Genomic DNA, 21,719 nt, shown 5'->3' on the forward strand with positions numbered 1-21,719 from the left:
TACTCGACTCAACCCCCCCAGACGACGCTTTCCTGACGGAGATCTGGCTGAACCCCGCCTTAGCACCCAACATCGACATAGCCGTCCTGGAAGGCTACAAGATCACACTCATGGACCCCACCAACGGAGCAGGAGGAGGAATCACCATCATCCACAGGAACACTCTCAGTCTCAAACAACACCGACGACACCATCAGCACCGTCGAACACCTACACTTCCAGATCCACACTGACCCCAACACCACCCTCAGAGGAACCCACGTCTACAGACCTCCCCGGACCCCAACCACAGTTCAGCGTCTCCATCGCCGACTTGGTCAGCACACACGCCCTCGGCTCCACAGAATACATCCTCCTCGGTGGCCTGAACTTCCACCTCGAGAACAACAACGACACCAACTCCACCACCCTGATTGACAACCTAGCCAACCTCGGACTCAGACAACTCGCCACAGCACCCACCCACTCCGCCGGAAACACGCTAGACCCCATCTTCTCCGCAAGCCCCCACGTCTCCTTCAACCACACCACCTAACTCCACTGGACCGACCATCGCTGCATCCACTTCACCTTCAAGAAATCCACCAACACACCCAACAGATGCCCCGCCGCCGGAGAAGCAAAACAACCGAAGACCAGCTAACCACCTCCCTCGCCCAGAGCCCACCTGCCGATGCCACCGACCCAGACACCACCGCCCGCAGCCTCAGACAGTGGATCGACGACTGCACCAACTCCCTCGCCCAGCTCAAGAGACCCCTCAACAGTCGAACCAGCAAGAAAGCCACCTGGTTCACTGAAGACCTCCAGGCCTCCAAGCAAACTTGCCGAAAACTGGAAAAGAACTGGCTCCGTGAACAAACACCGGATAGCCACGCAGCCCACAAAAACACCACCCACAGACACCATCAACTCATCAGATCCTCCAAAGGGGCCTCCTTCAAAGACCGCCTAGACAATAACACACACAACAGCAAAGAGTTCTTTAACATCGTGAAGGAATACTCCAACCCCCAGCTCCAACACCAATGACGTCCCACCTTCGCAAGACCTGTGCGACTCGCTGACCACCTTCTTCCACTGCAAGATCGCATCCACATTCACAACAGCTTCAACGCCACGACCGCCCGACAACCACCGAGACCACCGCCCCCATGACTACCATCCGCACCAGCCGCCTGCTCTCCTGGACCAACATCACAGACGACGAACCCATCAAGTTCATGAACACCATTCACTCCGTATCTCCATCAGACCCACGCCCACACCACATCTTCAACAAAGCCAACACAGCCATCACACCCCATCTCCGGAAAGTCATCAACAGCTCCTCCGAGACAGCAACCTTCCCGGAGAGCTGGAAGCACGCTGAGATCAACGCCTTGCACAAGAAACCACGGCGGACCCCAAGGACATCAAGAACTTCCGGCCCATCTCCCTGCTCCCGTTCCCGGTGAAGGTCATCGAGAAGGCCGTCAACAAACAACTGACCCACTACCTTGAGGATAACTGCATCCTGGACCCCTACCAGTCTGGGTTCCGCAGCAACCGCAGCATCGAAACTGCCCTCATTGCCGCCACCGATGACATCAGCACCCTGCTAGACAACGGAGAAACCGCGTCTCTCATCCTTCTAGACCTGTCAGCCGCCTTCGACACGGTCTGCCACCACACACTATGTACACGCCTCCACGACGCCGGGATCCAAGAGAAGACCCTGGACTGAACCACCTCCTTCCTCTCCGGCAGAACACACAGCGTCCGCCTTCCCCCAGTCGACTCCGAAGCCACAGAGATCACCTGCGGCGTACCCCAGGGCTCATCCCTCAGCCCAATGCTGTTCAACATCTACATGGCACCACTCGCCCACGTCGCCCGACTGCACAACCTCAACATCATCTCCTATGCAGACGACACCCAGCTGATCCTCTCCCTCACCAAAGACCCCCACACCGCCAAAACAAACCTCCACGAAGGAATGAAGGCCGTAACTGAATGGATGAAGAACAGACGACTGTAGCTGAACTCGGACACGACAGAGGTCCTCATCCTCGGATCTACCCCCTCAGCCTGGGAAGACTCCTGTTGGCCTACCACATTGGGAACAGCCCCAACACCCACCAACCATGCACGCAACCTAGTGGTCATCCTCGACTCCACCCTCTCCATGACTAAACAGGTCAACGCCGTCTCATCCTCATGCTTCAACACCCTCCGCATGCTTCGCAGGATCTACAAGTGGATCCCCACCGAAACGAGAAGAACCGTCACCAAGGCCCTCGTCAGCAGCAGACTGGACTACGAAAACACCCTGTACAAAGGAGCCTCATCCAAACTTCTGAGACGGCTGCAACGCATCCAGAACACCTCTGCACATCTGATCCTCGACGTCCCTCACCGCAGCCACATCACACCCCACCTGAGAGACCTGCACTGGCTCCCCGTCAACAAAAGGATTCTCACACATAAAGCACTCCACAACACCGGACCAGCGTACCTCAACAGACGACTCAGCTTCTACACCCCCACCCGCCAGCTCCGCCAACCTCGCCCTCGCCACAGTCCCCCACATCTGAAGAGCAGCCTCCGGCGGCAGATCATTCTCCCACCTCGCTGCCAAGACCTGGAACGCCTTCCCCGTACACCTACGGCAGACCCAAGACCTGCTGATCTTCTGATGACTCCTCAAGACCTGGCTCTTCGAGCAGTAGCGGCATCCCCTTAGCCCCTGCGCCTTGAGACCCTCACGGGTGTGTAGTGCGCTCTACAAATGTCATGACTGATTGATTGATTAATTGGGCACATAGAGGCTTGTCTAATATTTTTATGTATTTAAAAGAGGATCTGTGACTTTGAGGTCAGAAGGACAAGGATCCCTGAAATGCTCAAGAAAAAGAACACTGTAGGAAACTGAACTATAAGATGGCCAACAGAGAATAAGGTTAAAAAGGCTCTTGAACTTAAATCATACACCTGATTCTGCAGAAAAAGAAAGGATATTCTTGGTAATGGAGGGGTTCTGGTTGTCGACGAGAGGTAGAGGCGCAGTATCATAGGACAGAGTTTGGAAGGCTTCTTTGCTCAGGGCTTTGGCCACTGTGGATGCAGAATCCTGGAGAAATCCCAGCTAAAAGCATTTTGCTTTCCCATTTCTCTCCTGAACACAGAGGCTGGGATGTACTTTTCAGAAAAACTCAAGCACAAGATATTACAACCATCTACCCAAGGTGAGAGGTTTTCGCATTGTTTCAATGTCGACCCGCGGGGTGCTTCCTTATTAGGGCACATCGATAGCTGGAGGAGATTCTGGTTCTAATTGAAGGTGGGCAGTATTAGGCGGCAATTATTGTTTGTGCTGAGAGTGTTTCTAGCTAGTGGGCAGTAGAATAGGACAAGTGCCGAGAAAGAACACAAAGTTTAGGAAGGAAAAAGAGTGAAGAGTGAAGGAAGAATAAAGCACAAGTAGTTCTGCATAGTAGCCTCTGTACTCTTAGTTGATCAGCTACTCTGTCTTCATACACCTGGGGGGTTCTTCCGCAAACTTTCCCGGAGAACCCTCCCATAGAGAAGTGTATGAAGTAACAGGAAATGAGGACATGTCTTGAGGAAGAGAGCAAGAAGGACATATTACTTCAGGATTTAGATTCAGTGAATTTGTAGACATCAACATCTTTTAGTTCTCTGGTAGACAGACAGGAGTGTGCGCTTATTAAACCTCTACCCACCTCCAGTGTCACCTGTCACTTTCAAGAAATTCAAGACTTATTCCAAACCTCCAAGCCTCCAGTATCCTCCATGTAAAGGCTCACCCTAGATCTCCGGCTCCTGCTACGGAGACTCGCCCCTCTTTAGCTTACCATAGGGTAGGGTCTCACTCAAGCTGAGTGCTCTCACCACTCATGGCAGCTCAACACTTCTTCCTTACTCTGTCTTGCACATTTGCTACAGACAAATAAACCCAGAATACCAATTCTAATCTAGGGTTCACCACAGCATATCAGTTCCCAGAGTTGGAAAATGCCGCCGGTTTGCTGCCCTCCCATCAAAGTTTCCTTCAAAGGTTCAATTGATCCTACTCATCCCCCACCATGTTTGGGACTTGCCAAATTTAACACTCACTGAAGATCACCGGCCATACCCTGAAGATTCACCCCAGGCTCCCTGACCCACCCATTACCAACAGGAGCTGGCGTCAATCCACAGGCTTACCGGCCCTCCTTTTACAGTAGTGGTGGTCTCATTAGCCATGTTCCGCCGCAGAAAATCCCATCGTCTCTTCTGTTCCTCAGATACCATCGTCAGGCGCTCAGATAGGTGGCCCAACTCCTGCAGGACACGGTTCTGCCCATCCAGGACCATTATCAGCTCCCGCTGGCTGTCAGACTCAAACAGGTCCTCCACTGTAAATGGGGGTCAGGGGAAAACAAGAACAGACAACTATCACTGACTGCTGGTGGTACCTACGTGAGAGAGGTGGCAGGTAACAATTGCCAGTGAAATCCAGCACACCATTCACAAAAGCCTAAGTGCATTATCACGAGGAAGATGATGTGGAATTCTGCGCCACATCTCCTGTCTATGAGATCTTAAAATCTACCAATGCTTTGTCAGCAGTGCCATATAAATAGACATGTGTCATCAGCATATTGGTCACACCTTGTGCTCCACACAATGGATTAGTCAGAAATGCAAAGTACGAATCACAATATGTGGAGAGAAAAAAATCCCATCCTTGCCATTTAGCCTCTTAAAGCTCAATCATAAATTAATGTCTGTGCCCAGCACAAAAAAGCAGCCACCAATATAATATCCCAAAAATATTTTAGTGCAGTTGTATAAGACACCCAAATTCATACAATTAAAAAGCAAGAATTAGTATAACTTGCATGTAAACATGTATTACTGAAGTATTTTCCATAGGCTAAAACGAAATGTGGGGGGGCTAAAAGGTTTTTCTCAACTATAGTGGAGTACCTTTAGGCAAATACAAATATATTTTAGTTTTCTTGTTGTATTTCATTCTTATGTGACTAAACATTAACACAGAAGGAAATATGTATCTTTACTTTGAATTCTGTCTTTAGATCAGATAGAACCAACAGTAGAGCATCCCCTTAGGGTCAAAAGTAGTTTGCCCTCATAGTAACAGCAATGTTTCCCCTTTTGGAAACAATAGGATTTGCCATCATGGAAACATCAGAGCTGTTCCTTCTTGGCACCGCCAGGGCTCCTGCTCCCTTGTATTGCTTCTTGTGCCTACTGATCTGTGTGGGTGGAAGGAAGCACAAAACACAATCCTGCGCATCCCCCAATCCTTAGTTTGTACTACTTGTGTTTTGCTGATTTAGGAGAATACAATGCACCAATAACATGAGATGAGTGAAAGCTGTTCTGTGAAATAACAATGCTCATCCTGGGACATTGAAATGTGTAGCAGAGAGGTTCTAACATTCAAAACCTTCATAAAAAAACATTAAAAAAAGATTTTCGCTGCTGGTATTTGGCACTCTGCTGCCGGGTGTCTCAAATAATGAAATGGCCTTTTTAAAATGGACACTGAAACCTCCAGTGCCCAACCTTTACATTATAGCCAGCTATGGTGGCCAGCTGAGGCATGGGGCAATGAGCAGACTGCACATGACACAAACACACAGGCAGCAAAGAAGACTGTTGTCTAACACTGCCTGGCATCTGCACACAGATTGCATTGTGGCAAATGGGGCACAGTCTAGTTTGTTATGCTTCAATTGGAGACCGAAAGGGTCAGCACCAGTCCTATTTGGGTGTGGTATCTTGTATAATGTTTCAATGTGCATTTTATGTGTAAATGGCGCTTTGACTGTAGCTTTAGACTGGAACAGGATACAAGGCTCAGCCTCACTGCCTTGTATATAAATTATTTGGCTTGAATACAGATATGACGTCATTTTTGACATCTCTAGATTTTTATGATATGTATAGTTTAGGATGTGCCATTTGATCTGGCTGGCATTGCAAACTAACTGCGTGCAGCACGAGCTGGCAGATCAATAGGCTTATCTGAGGAGCATTCATAATCTCCTGTTGAGGAATGATACAGGGATTGAATCTCCAGAGCCAGCATCCTACAGCCGCTTGCTTATCAGGGGGATGGAAGCTCCCAGTATTTGACAATGGTAGGGCCAATACTTCTGCCTCTTCTTCTGGGCACTGGATCCCTTACAACAGTTTTTGAGGGAACAGTCAGACCTGGGTGGGCAGAGAGTGACCCTGAAGGAGATATATCTCAGTGTTGATTTGATCGGTCATTTGAAACCTTACCCATAGTGCAGAACACGCTTCGGGGTAGGCAGAGGACGGTTTGTTTTTAGTGACTTTAATGAGTGGAGAAATGATGCAGCATGCTAGGTTGGGTTGGTGCCTCATCAATCACAGGAAACACCATCTTTTTTCTTAAGCCCCTCTGCAGGCTCAGAAAGAGGAGAAGGAGCCTGGAAGAAACAGTAGATGAACCGTCTTAGCTGATGAACCCCAGTCCTGACTTGAACTATGGGCATTTGAAGATGCTCTCAGATCTGGACACACCGTCTCTCTCCCACACCCAGGGGCGAGTGGAGTTGCTGGAGGCCCTGAATGAAGTTGTCCCTGGAGGTATGTTGCACTGGCCCTGATGTGGTGTCTCAGGAGTGGACACAACCGACCCTTGCTGTTCTACAGTTACCCTGTAAGTGGAGCAAGGCCTGGGTAGTTGGGGAGCAAAGGCAAGGAAAGTGATCTGTGTAGGACCTCGGGCGTGCTGCAGATGGCGACCTCAAATCAGGAAATCACCAGGGCTGGCAAAGAGGGCAGGCCCCTTCCCTTGCAACTAAGCCTCTGATAGGCAGAAGAAGCAGCAATGCCAAAGGCTACTGGAGGCAGAAATTCCTCAACACAATGTGGGTGTCAGGAGATCCCTAGATGCTGGCACTGGAGGTTGGAGGATGCCACCAGAAGCAAAACACTACTAACTTCTCTGGGATCCAACCAGTAGGGCTCATGACATCTGTGATTTTCTTAACTACTTGTGTAAAGAGTTACAGTCTTCCACCATGGGTCCCTGAGGGTTGGGGATACCAAAACTAAAAACCCAAGTGCAATTGAGCCCCTTGAAGATTAGGCCCTATAAAGCATTGTCTTCTTGGCCAGCATTTCAAGCGCTGGGTGCAACTCTCTTGTCTGCGTGTGGCCTGGAGGACCAAAGCACAAGGAGCAAATTAGAGCAGCTCTGTGGGGATAGTCCAGTAGACCTTCCTCTCAGTGCAACCTCTCAGTGATCAACATCCTGTGGCTGCTCTAAGAGAGGACAGTGGTCCTAGTTTTACCGAGGGAACAGCAAGTCAATTGCCTGCTGAGCACCACCAAGAGAATGCCGGGCAACGGGAGACCTAAGTAATAGGCACCGCAGTTCACAGGGCACTTGTGGGCCAGACTACACATGGGCAGGGTATAACCAGGTAAAAGCAAACCCAAGGAGTTTTCGGAGCTGAAAAAGAAACAGTAGTAAGCCACTGGTGTGCTCAAAGGAGAAGACAAATTAAAAGAGACCCAATGAGAATAGACACGGCAAACACAATAGCTCTAAAGGAGAGATGTGTGCTGTTCTCCTTCATTGGAGTTCACAGGCTGGAGCCCGCGTTATTAAAATTGAGCCTGGTGGGAGCGAACGTCAGCGCTTTATAAATGCACAAAAAATATCAAAATATCAAATATCCTGAGGGCAGAACACCTGTTAAAGGTTAATATGCATAATCAGATCTGTGGTGGAAGGTCTGCTCAGAACAATATAGTGTCTCCAGATGGAAACTGGCGTTAAGGTATTATATTATTTTTTAGGATTTGCCGGTACACAAATTATCACATGGTACCTCACAATACGCGGGAACACATTAGGCTTATGGGGTTAGTTGCCCCTGTGAAATTTCTTTGCAGTACATGATTTCCACCGAAAGGGCTCTAGATTGAAATTTCACTTCAAATCTTGTAAATATTTGTCATTTTTTGCATTGCATTTGTGTGTGTATTAATGTAGTTTCCCTTTTTAATGGAAGACGCCCCTGTTAATTTTTTTTTTTTGGTACTATGTACACTGTTGAGTTCTAAATTTCTAGCCCACAATACCCCCTGTTCCAGTCTTTGACTGCCCTACCTCATTCCCTAAATGTTAGGTGTTAAAAGGGTTCTTGGTCTCCTGTTTGAGTGTCTCCGGAATACAGGCAACTTGACACTAGTTGTGAAAGACCCTATTGACACAACTGGGGTCCTGTGCCTTCTAGGACCACATTTCTCACAGCATTCATTAGTTACATGTGTCCACACATCTGTTGAGGATTTGGCCTAGCATGGCACAAGATACGGCTATAGTGCCTCAACCATTAAACATGCTTAGTATGAGTATATGAGAAATAACTGTTGAGTGTATTCAATGTAGACTTCTTCTGAACTATTAAAAAAATCCTATTGCCTTTTGTTCTACGTAAAGTAACTCATGCTGGACAAGCTCCTGTTACTGTAAAATCATTTTCTGTAAAGAGTCCCGGTTCTCCTTGAAACTATACCAGGCATTGGTCAGTACTCTTTATAAGGTACTCGAGTCGAAAGAGAAGTAGGATGGGCCTACTGTTTTAAGCTTTTGACTTACCAGGGGGCCTATCCTCTGGATGCTGCTTCTGGAAGTCCTCCTTCTGCTTCTCCAGCTCTTTCTGAAAGTGTTCGAAGTCCTTTTGAAACTTGTCCTTCTCGCTGTCTGAGATCTGGGCATCTGCTGCCTGGAGAGAAGGGTGAACATAAAGTCATCACCAACCATATCGTTAATGCTGAACATCACAGGTTCATGAAGAGATTCATGAATTAGTACACTTGTTACATGCACACGGCCAACATAGGTCTCCTGGTACAGTGTGGCAAGCTCCAACCGGGGACCTGATACGATATTAAGAGGGGAAGGACATTTCTTTAAAACCAGACTTTGACCACGTCAGTGCCTCTGCAAGTATCACATGGAACTAAGAACATAGGTTAATGTTATGGGATCAGTAAACAGAGGGAGAATTGTGGTTCTGATTGATTCATTCAGAAACCCATTACCACATTCATTAATTGAGGAAGGACTGTTGATGGGCACTGACAATTAGGTAGGGAGCATTACAATAACAGGCATTAAATTGAAGTGCACTTCATCAATCTGGAAACACCTACCCACTGTTGGGCCATCTATAAACTTGTTTGGACCTTATTATCAATGCCTTGACCTGCTCTACCAGACCACCATCTATAAACTTCATTGGACCTTATTATCAATACTTTGACCTGTTCTACCAGACCACACTCCTCCTGTTGGACCTTTACATTACTAATGGAAGGTCAGTTGTAGCCATCCTACACTACATTCTTGGGTCCCATTTTTAATCGGGGAGGGGGGAGCTGGAGGCTTAGACTACAGTTCATGTGGAACATCCTATGGGTGGTGTATGGATGGAGCATATAATGTTGCCTCTCCTTAGAATAGCTCCCACATGGCCTGTAGACATGGAAATATTGGTGAGGGGATATTCCCTGGTCCTGAAGTGGTCATGGGGTGTCTCCAGTTGATCATGGTAACTGTGACAACAAAATATGATTATGCGGTCTCAGAGCATTGGTGAGTTTGGCGAATGGCAGCTACGTTACTATCTTGATGATGCATATCAGCTTCTCTACGCAGTTTTGTGTACTGGAATCCCATGGATATCATCTCCTTCACCCCAACAGGAGCTATGGCCTACAGCTCAGCATCAGAATCTAACCACAACTATGGAGAGAATTGGCTCTGACAGCTGATAGCAGCATCAGGATAATGAATGAATGAATGAATGAAGTGGGATTTGTTCATGCGCAACTTAGCCCAATGGCCGTCAAGGCGCCTAACTCAAAATCTAGCTGAAGGCAACGGTAACAGGAGCTTACTGATAAGCCTCAATGAAACACCAGGTTTTCAAGGCTTTCCTAAAGAGATCCAGTGAGGGCTGTGATTTGATCTCAAGGGGAAGTGTGTTCCATAGTTGGGGTGCCAAGATGTAAAAGGCCCTACTTCCCCATCTAACCTTCCTAGAGCGCTGGACTACCAGTTGATTTAGCTCTAGAGAGCGCAGACATCTATTCGGGACATACCTAGTAAGCAGGGATCCCAATGCATCAGCTGGGCCAGCCATAAGGGCCTGTAAGTAAGACAGAGGAGTTTAAAAGATACTGTAGAGGTGATAGGGAGCCAATGGAGACTCTTCCTTGCCAAGGTTGCAGAGGACAGCCAGGGCAGGGCCAAAACAAATCGCGCAGCCGCATTTTGCACAACCTGTAGGCGCTGCAGAAGGCCCTTGTTGGCCCCGGCATAGAGTGAATTACAATAGTCGAGCCTTGAGCCAACAAGAGCAGTCACAACCTGCTTACGAGCCTGTAGGGAAAGATAGTGAAGGATTCTTTTAAGAGTCCTGATGACACCCCAACAGGTGGCCACTGTCCTATTAACCTGAAGTTCCATGGAGAGCCGGGTGTCGAAGATGACGCCTAGATTCCTGGCAGATTGTGTGGGAGTGGGGCAGGTGCCTAAGGCTGGAGGCCACCACTCACCTGACCACATGCCCTGGTCTTTGCCAAAGACCAGGACCTCTGTTTTGTCACCGTTCAACTTTAGGGAGTTGAGAATCATCCACTCTGCAACAAGTTGCATGCAGGACCTAAAGTTGAACGCGGTGACACTCACAGAGTGGGTCAGGGACACCATAATCTGCGTGTCGTCGGCATACGACACTACCTCCATCCCCTGAGATCTTACTAGTCTTGCAAGGGGGGCCACGTAGATGTTGAACAGGGTCGGGCTCAATGCCGACCCCTGTGGCACCCCACATTGCAAAGACTTAGCAGGGGAGAGGAAATCTCCAAGCATCACACGCTGCTCTCTCTGCTGTAGAAATGAATTCAGTAGATGAGGGCCGGTCCTGTTACCCCTGCCTCCCTTAACCTAGATGTTAAAGTAGAGGGAGACAGGGTATCGAATGCTGCTGTGAGGTCCAGCAGTACAAGCACGGTGGTTTGGCCCAGATCTACTTTCCGGCGGATGTTATCTGCGACCTTAGTCAGAGCGGACTCCGTGCTATGGAGCTTTCTAAAGCCATGTTGGGACCCATCCAGAAATCCCGAGGCGTCCAAGAAGTTGGAAAGATGACAGTTCAGATGGGCTTCCAACATCTTAGCGGGGCCGGCAAAAGAGATATTGGTCTGAAGTTCTTCAGGAGCCCAGGATCCAGGGTAGGCTTTTTGAGAAGAGGTTTCACAATGGCCTTCTTCCAAGCCGTAGGAAAGTACCCTGTTTCATAGCTCCATTCATTATTTCCAACATAGGAGGAAGAATGATGTCCCTACAGTCCTTTAGTATTTTCAAAGGAACAAGGTCCAGAGGAGAGGCTGATTTCGTTTTATCTAAGAGGAGATTAAGTCCATCGATGGAGAGCGCGGGGAAGTGGTTAAGGGCTTGGGGAGAAACCCCATCCCAAGATTCCAGATGCTTAACTCGAGAGGAGTCCTCTTCACTCAGGGAATTCCTCTGAGATTGTAGAGCCAGATAGATGTCGTCTATTTTTTTATAGAAGAAATCCGAGATGTTATTACATAGCTCCTGTGAGGCTACCACGGGGTCAGGTGCCTGAAGAGAGCAGAGGGAGTCCACGATCTTAAAGAGCTCTTTAGATGACGTAAGAGAGCTGGTCAGGTTGGTGAAGTAATCCTGTTTCTGCTTGATAACTCTGCTTTTATATTCTCGTAGCAGGACCCTGTAAGCTTCTCGATCCTTGGGATCCCAAGATTTGCGCCAACCTCTTTCCTTCCTTCTGCATTTTTGTCTGAGAAGCCTCAGTGTTTCTGTAAACCAGGGGGCTGTCGGTTTTAGTCGCGCAACATATTTTAGAGAGGAGGGGGCTAACTCATTTACTGCCTTAGAGATAGAGTCAGCAAGTTCTTGTGCCGCCTCATCCACCTCCCACTGAGATGAGATATTATTATTTTGAATAAAAGGGGCGAGAGCCTCGTTAGTGATGTTTCTGAAGCTTCTTTTAAGACATTTCTTGGTGGTGGCCGATTTACCCTCTATACAGGGAGTGTTTAAGTACAACGGTACTGCTAGATGATCAGACCACACTATCAGCAAAGGAGCGCCGACTGTTAGTCTAGAATCATTTGAAAACACCCCATCAAGGGTATGACCAGCCTTGTGAGTAGGGTAAAGTACCCTTTGGATAAAGTCACAGGCCTCCAAGGAGTTGACCAGGGAGACAGTATCTTTAGCTGTCAAATCCTCTAAATGAAAGTTCAAGTCCCCAAGAACAGTAAAATGAGATCTCCCAAAGTAAGGTTCAACGATTCTAAAAAGCTCAGGGCAGAAGTTAGTTCTAGATCCTGGAGGTCTGTATACAAGAATTCCCGTAAAGGAAATCGAGGGGGCACTCATAATACAGAAATATAGAGCCTCAAAGGGATCCGAAGGAGCCGATAGAGAATTTACAGTACAGGAGAGTGTGGTTTTATAGAGGATAGCCAATCCACCTCCTCTCCGTCGTACTCTATCCAACCTATGAAATGCATATCCTTCAGATATAGCCAAAAGGAGATCATGACCAGAGGATTCAGAGGCCCATGTCTCGGTCACAAAGACCCAATCAGGTTGCCTCATACTTACAAAGTCGTAAAAATCTAAGTTGTGTTTAATAAGGGATCGGGCATTGAGCAGGAAGCCCTGTCTGGGTGGAGAGGTCAGCCGACCATGGGGGGTGGGGGGGGAGCAGGTTTCTTAAAAGCCTGAATAGTAAATTTAAAAGAAGTTTTACAGGAAAGACATACCTGCGCCTGACGCAGGGCCTCAGGAGGGAGCCGATGATGATACACGAGCACTAGGGGTCTAAGAGACAATAGGTCGCATAGTGAGTATCCCTGGATTGAAGAAACTGACCTGTCAGAAGACCCAGGGTCCAGCCCGACCTGCAGCGCGTCCTCAGCGCGGACGGGCGCAGACGGGCTGAACTCAGGCGTAACTCCTGCGTCAGTCAGGCGTCCCCGCTGCGCGTAACCTCTGCGCATCAGCATGACTCTCTTTTGTACATGCCTAGTGTCCTTCTGACGACTAGAGCGTGTAGACTACCTGATGGCGCCGAAAAGCGGCACTGTCTACTTACAAGATGGCGCTACTGCAGGGGAATTACGCCGGGAAGCGGACCCGCCCAACAGCGGTGGATTTCCCAAAAGTTATAGTGCAGGTGAGGGCACGGCGGAATTAAGAACAGCGGAAAATAAAATAAAATACAAATCAAATAGAAAACGAGGTGTGATTAAAATTAGCAGCAGCTCAGGTCCCGAAGCGCACAGAGCGCAGGCACAAGTCTGGATACCAGGGGAATGACAAGAACTTGCCCTTTGGCCTGGTTACAAGTTCAGGAGTGGAACTTACTCAAAGATTCTTGGTCTGAAACACGCGCAAATTGTAACTATTACTTTGAAATGTAAGCTATCAATCTAGTGACCACGCTGTGTAAGCTTGGGCCAATTTACAGTCTGTCCTGTGGCAGAGGACATTATCTCCACCACCCGAGCGGTCTACCTCCTGCCAAATTTTAAAGATGACTGCTGGCACCGGGGTCCTCTCTACGTTGGAAGAAACTGCCTTCATAGTGGTTTCGTCAGGTGCAAAAAGTTTGTTGGACAGCTGCGGTCCGTTTTAACAGCCATCCATCAAACTTAAAAAAAAATTTCAATATAGAAACTCCCAAAATGGGAACTTGCTTTGGAAAACTAAAAACTAATGACCCCACACACCCTCATAGTTTTATCCCAAGGTGTGGGGATCGTTATTTTTTCTGTCTATTACTGCCAGGTTATCACCACCACGTTTTTCTTGGAAGCGACAGTCAGAATAAAGGACACCCATCCAACCTGAATAGGGTGGGTGTTGTAATAACCTTCCTCTGGCAGCCCTTACTCTATCAGATGATGCCTTCTGTAGGCCTGGGCGGTAAATTCTGTTCCGTTCGCGGAATTTGCGGAATTCTGGTAATTTCGCGTTCTGCGGAGAACACGAAATTGCTCAAAATTGTGCGTTCCGTGACTTTGCGAAATATTTTGATTGTTTTCGTTCTCAAATGCGTGTTTGCAAGATATTTCTCCCCGAGCACACAAACAGCAATTGCGAACAGTAAAAAAGCATCGCAAGCAAGCAATTCCGCATGTTCGAGGAATTTCTGCGTGTTCGCAGAGATTTTTTACCGTTTCGCAGAGATTTGCGTAGCGAGATTACACAAATTCCGCCCACCCCTAGCTTTCTGTCGATAGTGCCAATGGAAGCTCTGTCAACAGAAAGCATATGGTGCACCAATCTATAAATGAGGCAGACAGACAAAGAAGTTAGTGGACAGGGTCGTCAGACATGTTGCGACGGAGTACCATTTCTGCCACCCTCAAACTTAGCCCCTTCATAAACATCTTTCGCTGTGTTATTTCTGCATGCAATCTTCCTATTGGGCCTGAGTGAATATCTCGCCACCCACTACCTTATCTCCTATACCTCATCAAAATCACATACTTACCACTGCCTTATCCACCTGTCCTTATTATGTATTTCACCAATATAACATTTATATTTTTACCTTGACCATTTCTTCTAATTCATACCTTATTCCTTACTTTAAAACCTTTCAGTACTCTTGCCCTTCTAGTAAATATTCCCCTTGACAACACTAACCATCACCTGTCTTTTACCTAAATCTATCCTAAACGTTTCCTACACCCTGGCCATAGACCTATTACTTATATTTATTTAAAACCTTCTCTTATCCTTACAAAGGCTCTATAGCTATCCTTTACTCTTACCTAAACACTAATCCTAATCATTTATTTACTTTTACCCTAAACCTTTACCTTACACATACCCTAACTTTTAGGATAACCGCACCCTAGCACTAAACTTGTCTCTTATGTTTACCTGACGTTTTCTGTTCTCCATCATTCTTATCCTCAGTCTAACCCATACCTTAAAACTACAACTTACCATGACCCCATGTAACCCACACATTCCCCCAACCGAAGCCCTAGCCCTAAACTTAGTTCATTCCCTTACATATCTTACCATGTTTTAGTCACATTATTGGCAAGACAAGGTGAAAGCGTTGAGGTAAGCTAATGCATTTCGTAGTAACGGAGAATTGTCAGCTACCCGCTATTTGAAAATTAGATTTGAAATATTTAAAATTTTTAAAGTATTTTAAAATTATAAAATTGTACATGTCAATACTCTTGCTCCAAATAGGAAATATTTTTTGCACGCATTAAACAACTCCCAGCAGGAATACCAGCAGGCCTAGTCTGTGATACTGGTCAAGGGGCTCTGGATTTCAGGTCAGTTGACGTCAAGGTCACAGTATGTAACCCCGTCCCAGCACAATAAAATCTCTCTATACCTAGCTTGCATTCTTTTGCACAATCTATGCAAGCCAGATTGTGCACCTCAGAGTGAACTTGTAGAATATGCGCCAGCCAGACCTTCTTCTGCATTGAATATCAGCATTACCTCTCTCCTGTCGTGCAGGAATTCACACAGTTACCTCTTTCCATGTGTCGCTCAGGCTGAAGGTCAGGAAGGACAGGACATCATGGTCGTCTAGAGAGAAGAACAGACAGGAGGAGTCAGCAGATGGCTTTCAGCCTGGTCTAAATGGCTACCCGCTGAGGGCAGACCCTCCAGCTCTTACTGTCTGGACTTTGTCATGGAACAGATTTATACCGTTCTGACCTTAAGATGGGTCTGGAAAAGAACTACACTTCTGCCCCCTCTGTGAGGTCCTGTTAGCTGTTAGAACATCTCACCCTGCATGCCCAGCAGCCCTCTATCTTAGTGCTCAGGACTTAGATGCCAAGTTGAACTGGGTTCTTGGGTCCATGCTGAGCCCAGCAGTAATTTACACCCGGACCCCAGGGGTCGAGCCAGGCCTCTTTGCATGGTTTATCCTTGCTGGACCTGCCCAGAGCTGAGGGGTGAAGCAGAGGTCCTCCTGTGATGTAACCTGATCAGCAGAGCAGCAGGAGAGTGCAGGAGAGAGCTGTCTGCGAGTCCATCCAAAGTCCTTATATGGAATGCTGAGGATGGATAAGAAGCTGCTGAGGGCCAGGCCAAGAGTAACAGAATATTTGTGTTAGCATTAAAGCATTACCACTTTAAACTCAGAACATGTGTCTTTACTCATTTAAAAATGTCCCTTCTCAAATGTTCCAGCCAACTTTAACTGCTCTTTGTCTTTTAAAATGTTTCAACTTTGGATAATTTAAGAGGTACGACAGAGGTGTGTGAAATGTCTTTTTGTGATGGGATTTAGTTTGCTGTTGTGTTTGTATAGTCCTTATAGTCAGGGAGCCACAACCGAGCCCTAACAAAAATATAACATGTTCCCAAACGTTTACGATGCCTGTGTGTGAAACTGAACTCGGTCATGGCACGCTTTCTATAGTGCATCTCAAACAGGTTAATTTGACAAGATAACTCATTGCTTAAATTAGCTTGGTGAGCTCCAAATAAGCAGGGCAGCAGCAATATTTATATTCCTTAGTTCTATTCCTTAGATCTATCTATCTTAGTTCCTTAGTTCTATATGGTTCATTAATTGAAACCCTTTATTATGAGGGTGAGCGCTCTAAGTAAATGTTGTAAGCTCTGGCTGCACTACGGACAGTGGTTCCAGTATAAAAATATGCACACAGGTTTTCAAAGTTTAGCAATATGAGGCTATGATAATGCTCTCAGAATGATTTGATGCAAATATTTGCAGAAGATTGAAAGCAAGATTGACGATTCTTTGCTTTCAAAATAAAATGTTCATAAAAAATGAAAGCATGAAAAAAACATTTTGCTAAACTACTGTAAAATTTAAGGTACCATTTCTTTGCAACATCATTTAGTAACATGTGCTGATGCATGCTAGTATTTCCCAAAAGTATTCATAAAGGAAAATCAGTCTAAACAGTTTCAATAAGATTATGTGAAACAAAAATTAACAAGCATTAGCAAAGCCAGTAGGTCCGAAATTGGTGGCCAGCTTTTTACCTTTGTCAATGTGTGATTTGTTTTGTCAGGGTTTTTGTAAAACTTTATTGGTGTGGGAGGTGCCGGACCCTCACTATTATAACAAACATTGGAAAAAGCAAAAATTGTTTTGTTCTCAAAAAGCATGCACTACCACAGTAGTTACTGGCACTGAACAAAACTACTTTGTGTGCCAATATGCTCGTTGTGAAAGAGCAGGATGCTGTCACTCACAGTAAAGCCAGCAGATACAGAGAGAGAGACAGAATTTTAATAAATGCCAACTTGTCCCAAGGACAAAATACACATGAATACGTGTTGCCCTTGACCCCAAACAATATGTCCTGGGTGTCGGGCTATAGGAATTCCACATCCCTGTGCATGTCAGTTATGATTGAATTTTGATAGATGGATGCATTCGTTTTGAAAGGCGGGCCCATGTATTGTCTAAAAGAGTCAATGCTTGCAGCATGCAGAAGCTCTCTGTACATGTGCCAAACTAGGGCAGGACCGTCACACACGTACCTGGACTGTTTGTAATACGTCCCACACATTTCAGGGCCATGCGCTGCTAATTTAAAATTGAATTATACATCTCAGAGCGAGGAAGCCAACCACCACTAGGGGGTGCTATTTGCTGAAGTAGCCTCCAAATGTGCATGTTACAACATTTAGTGATCAGCCTGCACTGGTAGTCGTCATATGCAACAATGCTTGGGGTATCACTCAAACAACAAATTCAACAAGTGGGGAACGGCATATGTTCCAAAAAGAGAGGAGGGTCAAAAACGAACACTACCTTGACACACCCCATCATTTAGTGAAAAAGGTGGGTCACCCAAGTGTAAACTGTCTTCAGAAACTCTGATCGCAAAGACAGTATGACTGGAAGGAAATGATAAGCAACCACTGGGCAGGAAAACAGGTCTTTTGGGCCAAAAGTATAAACCGGGCCGCTAATGCATACCAATGCCCTTTGGCCGAACTCTCCTAAAACCAAGATGCTTGTGTTCCTCAGACACTACCTGGGTTGATCTAACAGCGTATTAAACCGCAATAAGGCCTGACCCAATGTAACCACACCAAATTCTTTACTTCCAACACAGGTGGGGTCTCATATACTTTTGTGACTCCCTCTCATACTCTTTTTGTCCAAGTGTTGTGTTGTGTCTTAATTAAAATAATATACCCACCCATAAACTGAGAATGTGTGGGAAAGGGAGAAAGCACCTGACGGTCGAAACACCAAGGGGGCTGCTGGCTGGTACTCGCCAGCAAGCCCGCTTATCATCATCGGTTACTTTCTCTCAAAAGGAAACAAATGTGTGTGTTGTCATAAAGAAATATCAACCCATGAAATCAAAAAAGAAACAAATAGAAAAACCTAAACGTGAATGAGCTATCTGTGCAAACTATTATAAATAATGCCCATTGGACCCCGTGAGAATATAGACGAATAATTCTCACCGTTAAAAATTGGTAAAGCTTATTGGCTCAAAGTAACTTTATTAAGTGCTGAAAGCTTTCCCAAACTAAAAATGGTTCCAATAAACCATAGTCAATCTTCTTAAGCCGACATGTTTTGTTGCAAAAAAACACCACTGATATTTTGAACATCTTGAAAACAGTGGAATTCGACCCAACCAACCAGTTTTTGGCCTGTCCTTTTTTCTCCCCCTGTAGCTCCTATTGTGTTGTTGATCTAACAGCTGCCAGCCCTAGGTTTCTCTCCATCAGCAGCTTCCAGTACCCATGATCTGAGTGTTTTGTTTGTCTCCAATCTTTAAGGCCTCAACCGCATGACAACATGTTGCCCTCATGTTTTGTCTTCCTTAAAATCTTGGACCACATTCATCCCACCTTCTCCTGCCTATTGCAAAACCACAGCACGGTCACAATTGCCTCTCTGCTGGCCTACATAACTTTGCCCTTTCTACACTCCAGGTGGTGCAGAATGTTGTATAACACTTTGGGCTCCAAATAAAAATATGTTTTCTGATATAAAACTGTTATGTAATATAAACCTGAGACTGTTGGGATTTTATAACTTGTTACATTGATACCAATTTATGTTATGCAGTGGATTTTGATCTCAACTTGATTTCATTTCAAGTTCAGAACTTTTAGCTTTCCCTAATGCAGTGACTGAGGTTATGTGGAGGGAGTTCAGGTCTTGACTTGATCCAAGTTTAGGTGTCGCTAAGGCACTCACTAAGGTTAACCAGATTCTATGCCTGAGTATTCCGGAACAAGCCTTCTCATCCTGGCACTAAGAGTTGAGCACACAACCAGAGATGATGAAGACAGACCTGCCAGGGCACCCGTCGCTGCCGACACTCCAAAGAAGCCCAACGAGGGGATCACCATATTCTTGATTTCGGTGCACGTCTCGTAGAAATCATCCCCGGGAGTGAGACCAGTATTGATGGCAATCTAAAACAATGAAATTAAAGGTAACGCATTTACATATCACTTCTGTCCATTTTTTTCCCATCCAATCAGGGCTAACCCTAAAAAAAAGCTCTGAGTCTATGCCAGATATAGAACTCTCCAATGGACTATGGCCTTCCTCCCTCACCGGAAAAAAAAAGATGAAATGACACAGAAGCAGAAGCACCCATAGATTTGATATGAGAGTTAGATCCACAGGAACCGTACTCAAAGTAGATCCCTTCAACGTACAGAGCAATGGTGTAAAAAGTCATGAATAACATATTATAACACAGCTTTTATGCTATTTTATCTCTTGCATATCATTCAACAGACATAACTTACTGCATTGAGCAGTGACGTCTACCTCAGGGCAACTATCACGCGCTATATGTCTTTGCAATCGAAAATATTAAATACATTATAAAGACAAATAGAACACACCAGACATCTTGACTGGACCATCAGAAATGTTAATGGCTCATTATGGCTGATGAATCACCATAGCAAATGCTGTAAGGGCTGGTCTCATCATATTACAGTAATGACCAACACAGGATCCATAGAAAAGGTCAATTTCAAAAGGGAGGCACGCCCCGTCCCCCCACAAAATTCAATCAGGACAGAATCGTTGCATGTGAGTAGCCTGTTCATCAGGTTTAAATTCTTCTGCCATTACACTTCCAGTCTTTCGAAAAAATCTAGGCACAGCACACAGAGAAAACTTAGCATTGTGGTTTAGAAATGTATCGACCACACACATCAGGACATTAAGGGGTCGATTAGGATCGCGGACGGACTTGAGTCCGTCCGCAACCCCAGAGTATGAGGGAACGTCCGCATGGGCTGCGGCGTTCCCTCATGTGCGATTAGGATGTGACCGCCACCCTGGCGGTCACATCCTGGATATTTAACATTGCGGCGGGTGCTGCTTGAAGCAGCACCCGCCGCAATGTTAAAAGTGCATGTGTAACATTTACATGCACAAAGCGGCAGGCACCGCGCGGTGCCTGCCGCATTGTGCATGTAAATGCTGGGGGGTACCATAGGTACCCCCCATGTGCACCCCCCACCCACCAACACCCTGGGGGCCCGCAACGGGCCCCCAAAATCAAAAGTACACATGCTTTTCCACGGCGGAAAAACAGCCGCGGAAAAGCATGTTTTCAAATGCTTCCTAATTTGGCCGGCGGTGTCTGATAGACACTGCCAGCCAAATGAGAGCTTTTCCGCCGCGGTTGTAATCCGACCGCGGCGGAAAAGCAGCGGACAGAAACCAAGACCCACCAGCCATCGTAATGTGGCGGTGGGTCTTTGGTGAGCCCGCAATGGATTTTCCGCCTCCTCCGAGCCGGAGGTGGCTTCCGCCGGCCCGGAGGAGGCGGAAAATTCTCCATCCTAATCGGCCCCTATATGTATGATAGCAAGTGCAGTAGGAGTTAAAGGATAGATGTTAACCAGAAGGTTGTAAAGCAAAACAAGCCAGCTATCTAGGACATTAAATAAAGTACAACAAAAGATATCATTAAAAAGGTAAGTAGCAAGCTGAAAGGAATATAGGATCTGCAGAGAACAGTGAGATCAAACAGAAAAACCAATATCAACACATTGGGTATTACAGAAGGACAACAATCATAGGTGGAAGCAAATACAACAGACGGCATTAAAAAATGGAAACAATGCCTAGAAAAGGGTTGAAAGGGAAGTTAGGGTGGCTGAATCATCTGCTAAACTAAAGAATGGTTCTTGGTGGAGGATGAAGAGCTGACAAGGTTGTACTGCGCTTGCTGAACAGAGAAGCAAATGTTGAGGTGAAAGAGAGCAAGAGATGTTTTCATGCTGATGTTGGTGATTTTGGTTCACTACTTTCCTCTCTACTGATTCCATGGTCAATTTGCCCCTTGAAAATGTCTCTTCTGGTGCTTGTGAGTTATCTCGTTCGTTGGGTGATCGAGGGCGGTTGTTGGATGTAAGGATGGTAGTAGCAAGAAGGACGTTAAGGTTTCCACCGAGGTGGATTATGAGAACACCGTATCACCAAGTCAAAGGAGTGATCCCTCATCTATAATGGAAGCAAATATTATGGACTGTCGTCAGATAGAGAAATTGTTACACCCAAAAGATGAAATGAGTTTATTTTAGGCTAAAGCTGTATTGCTGTACTATGCTTTTTAATACTTCTAAA

General features: G+C 46.2%; 1 protein-coding gene across 3 annotated transcripts in view; it reads right to left on the reverse strand.

Annotated features, from left to right (window-relative positions):
• The window catches only part of LMAN1L (lectin, mannose binding 1 like), a 403,151-nt gene that overhangs the window by 167,290 nt on the left and 214,142 nt on the right, over positions 1-21,719 (reverse strand). For all 3 annotated transcript variants that reach the window (XR_015309176.1, XM_086959336.1, XM_086959337.1), the window contains 4 exons: positions 19,414-19,537; positions 15,633-15,688; positions 8,657-8,783; positions 4,210-4,400 (listed from right to left, as the gene is read on the reverse strand). Coding sequence is in view for 2 of the 3 variants with exons in the window: in XM_086959336.1 (XP_086815462.1) it covers positions 4,210-4,400; positions 8,657-8,783; positions 15,633-15,688; positions 19,414-19,537 (498 nt within the window). In the remaining variant the exon portion in view is untranslated. The remainder of the gene's footprint in view (positions 1-4,209; positions 4,401-8,656; positions 8,784-15,632; positions 15,689-19,413; positions 19,538-21,719) is intronic.

Source organism: Lissotriton vulgaris, chromosome 2_2 (assembly GCF_964263255.1).
Source record: "Lissotriton vulgaris chromosome 2_2, aLisVul1.2, whole genome shotgun sequence".
In the NCBI taxonomy this organism is placed as follows: Eukaryota; Metazoa; Chordata; class Amphibia; order Caudata; family Salamandridae; genus Lissotriton; species Lissotriton vulgaris.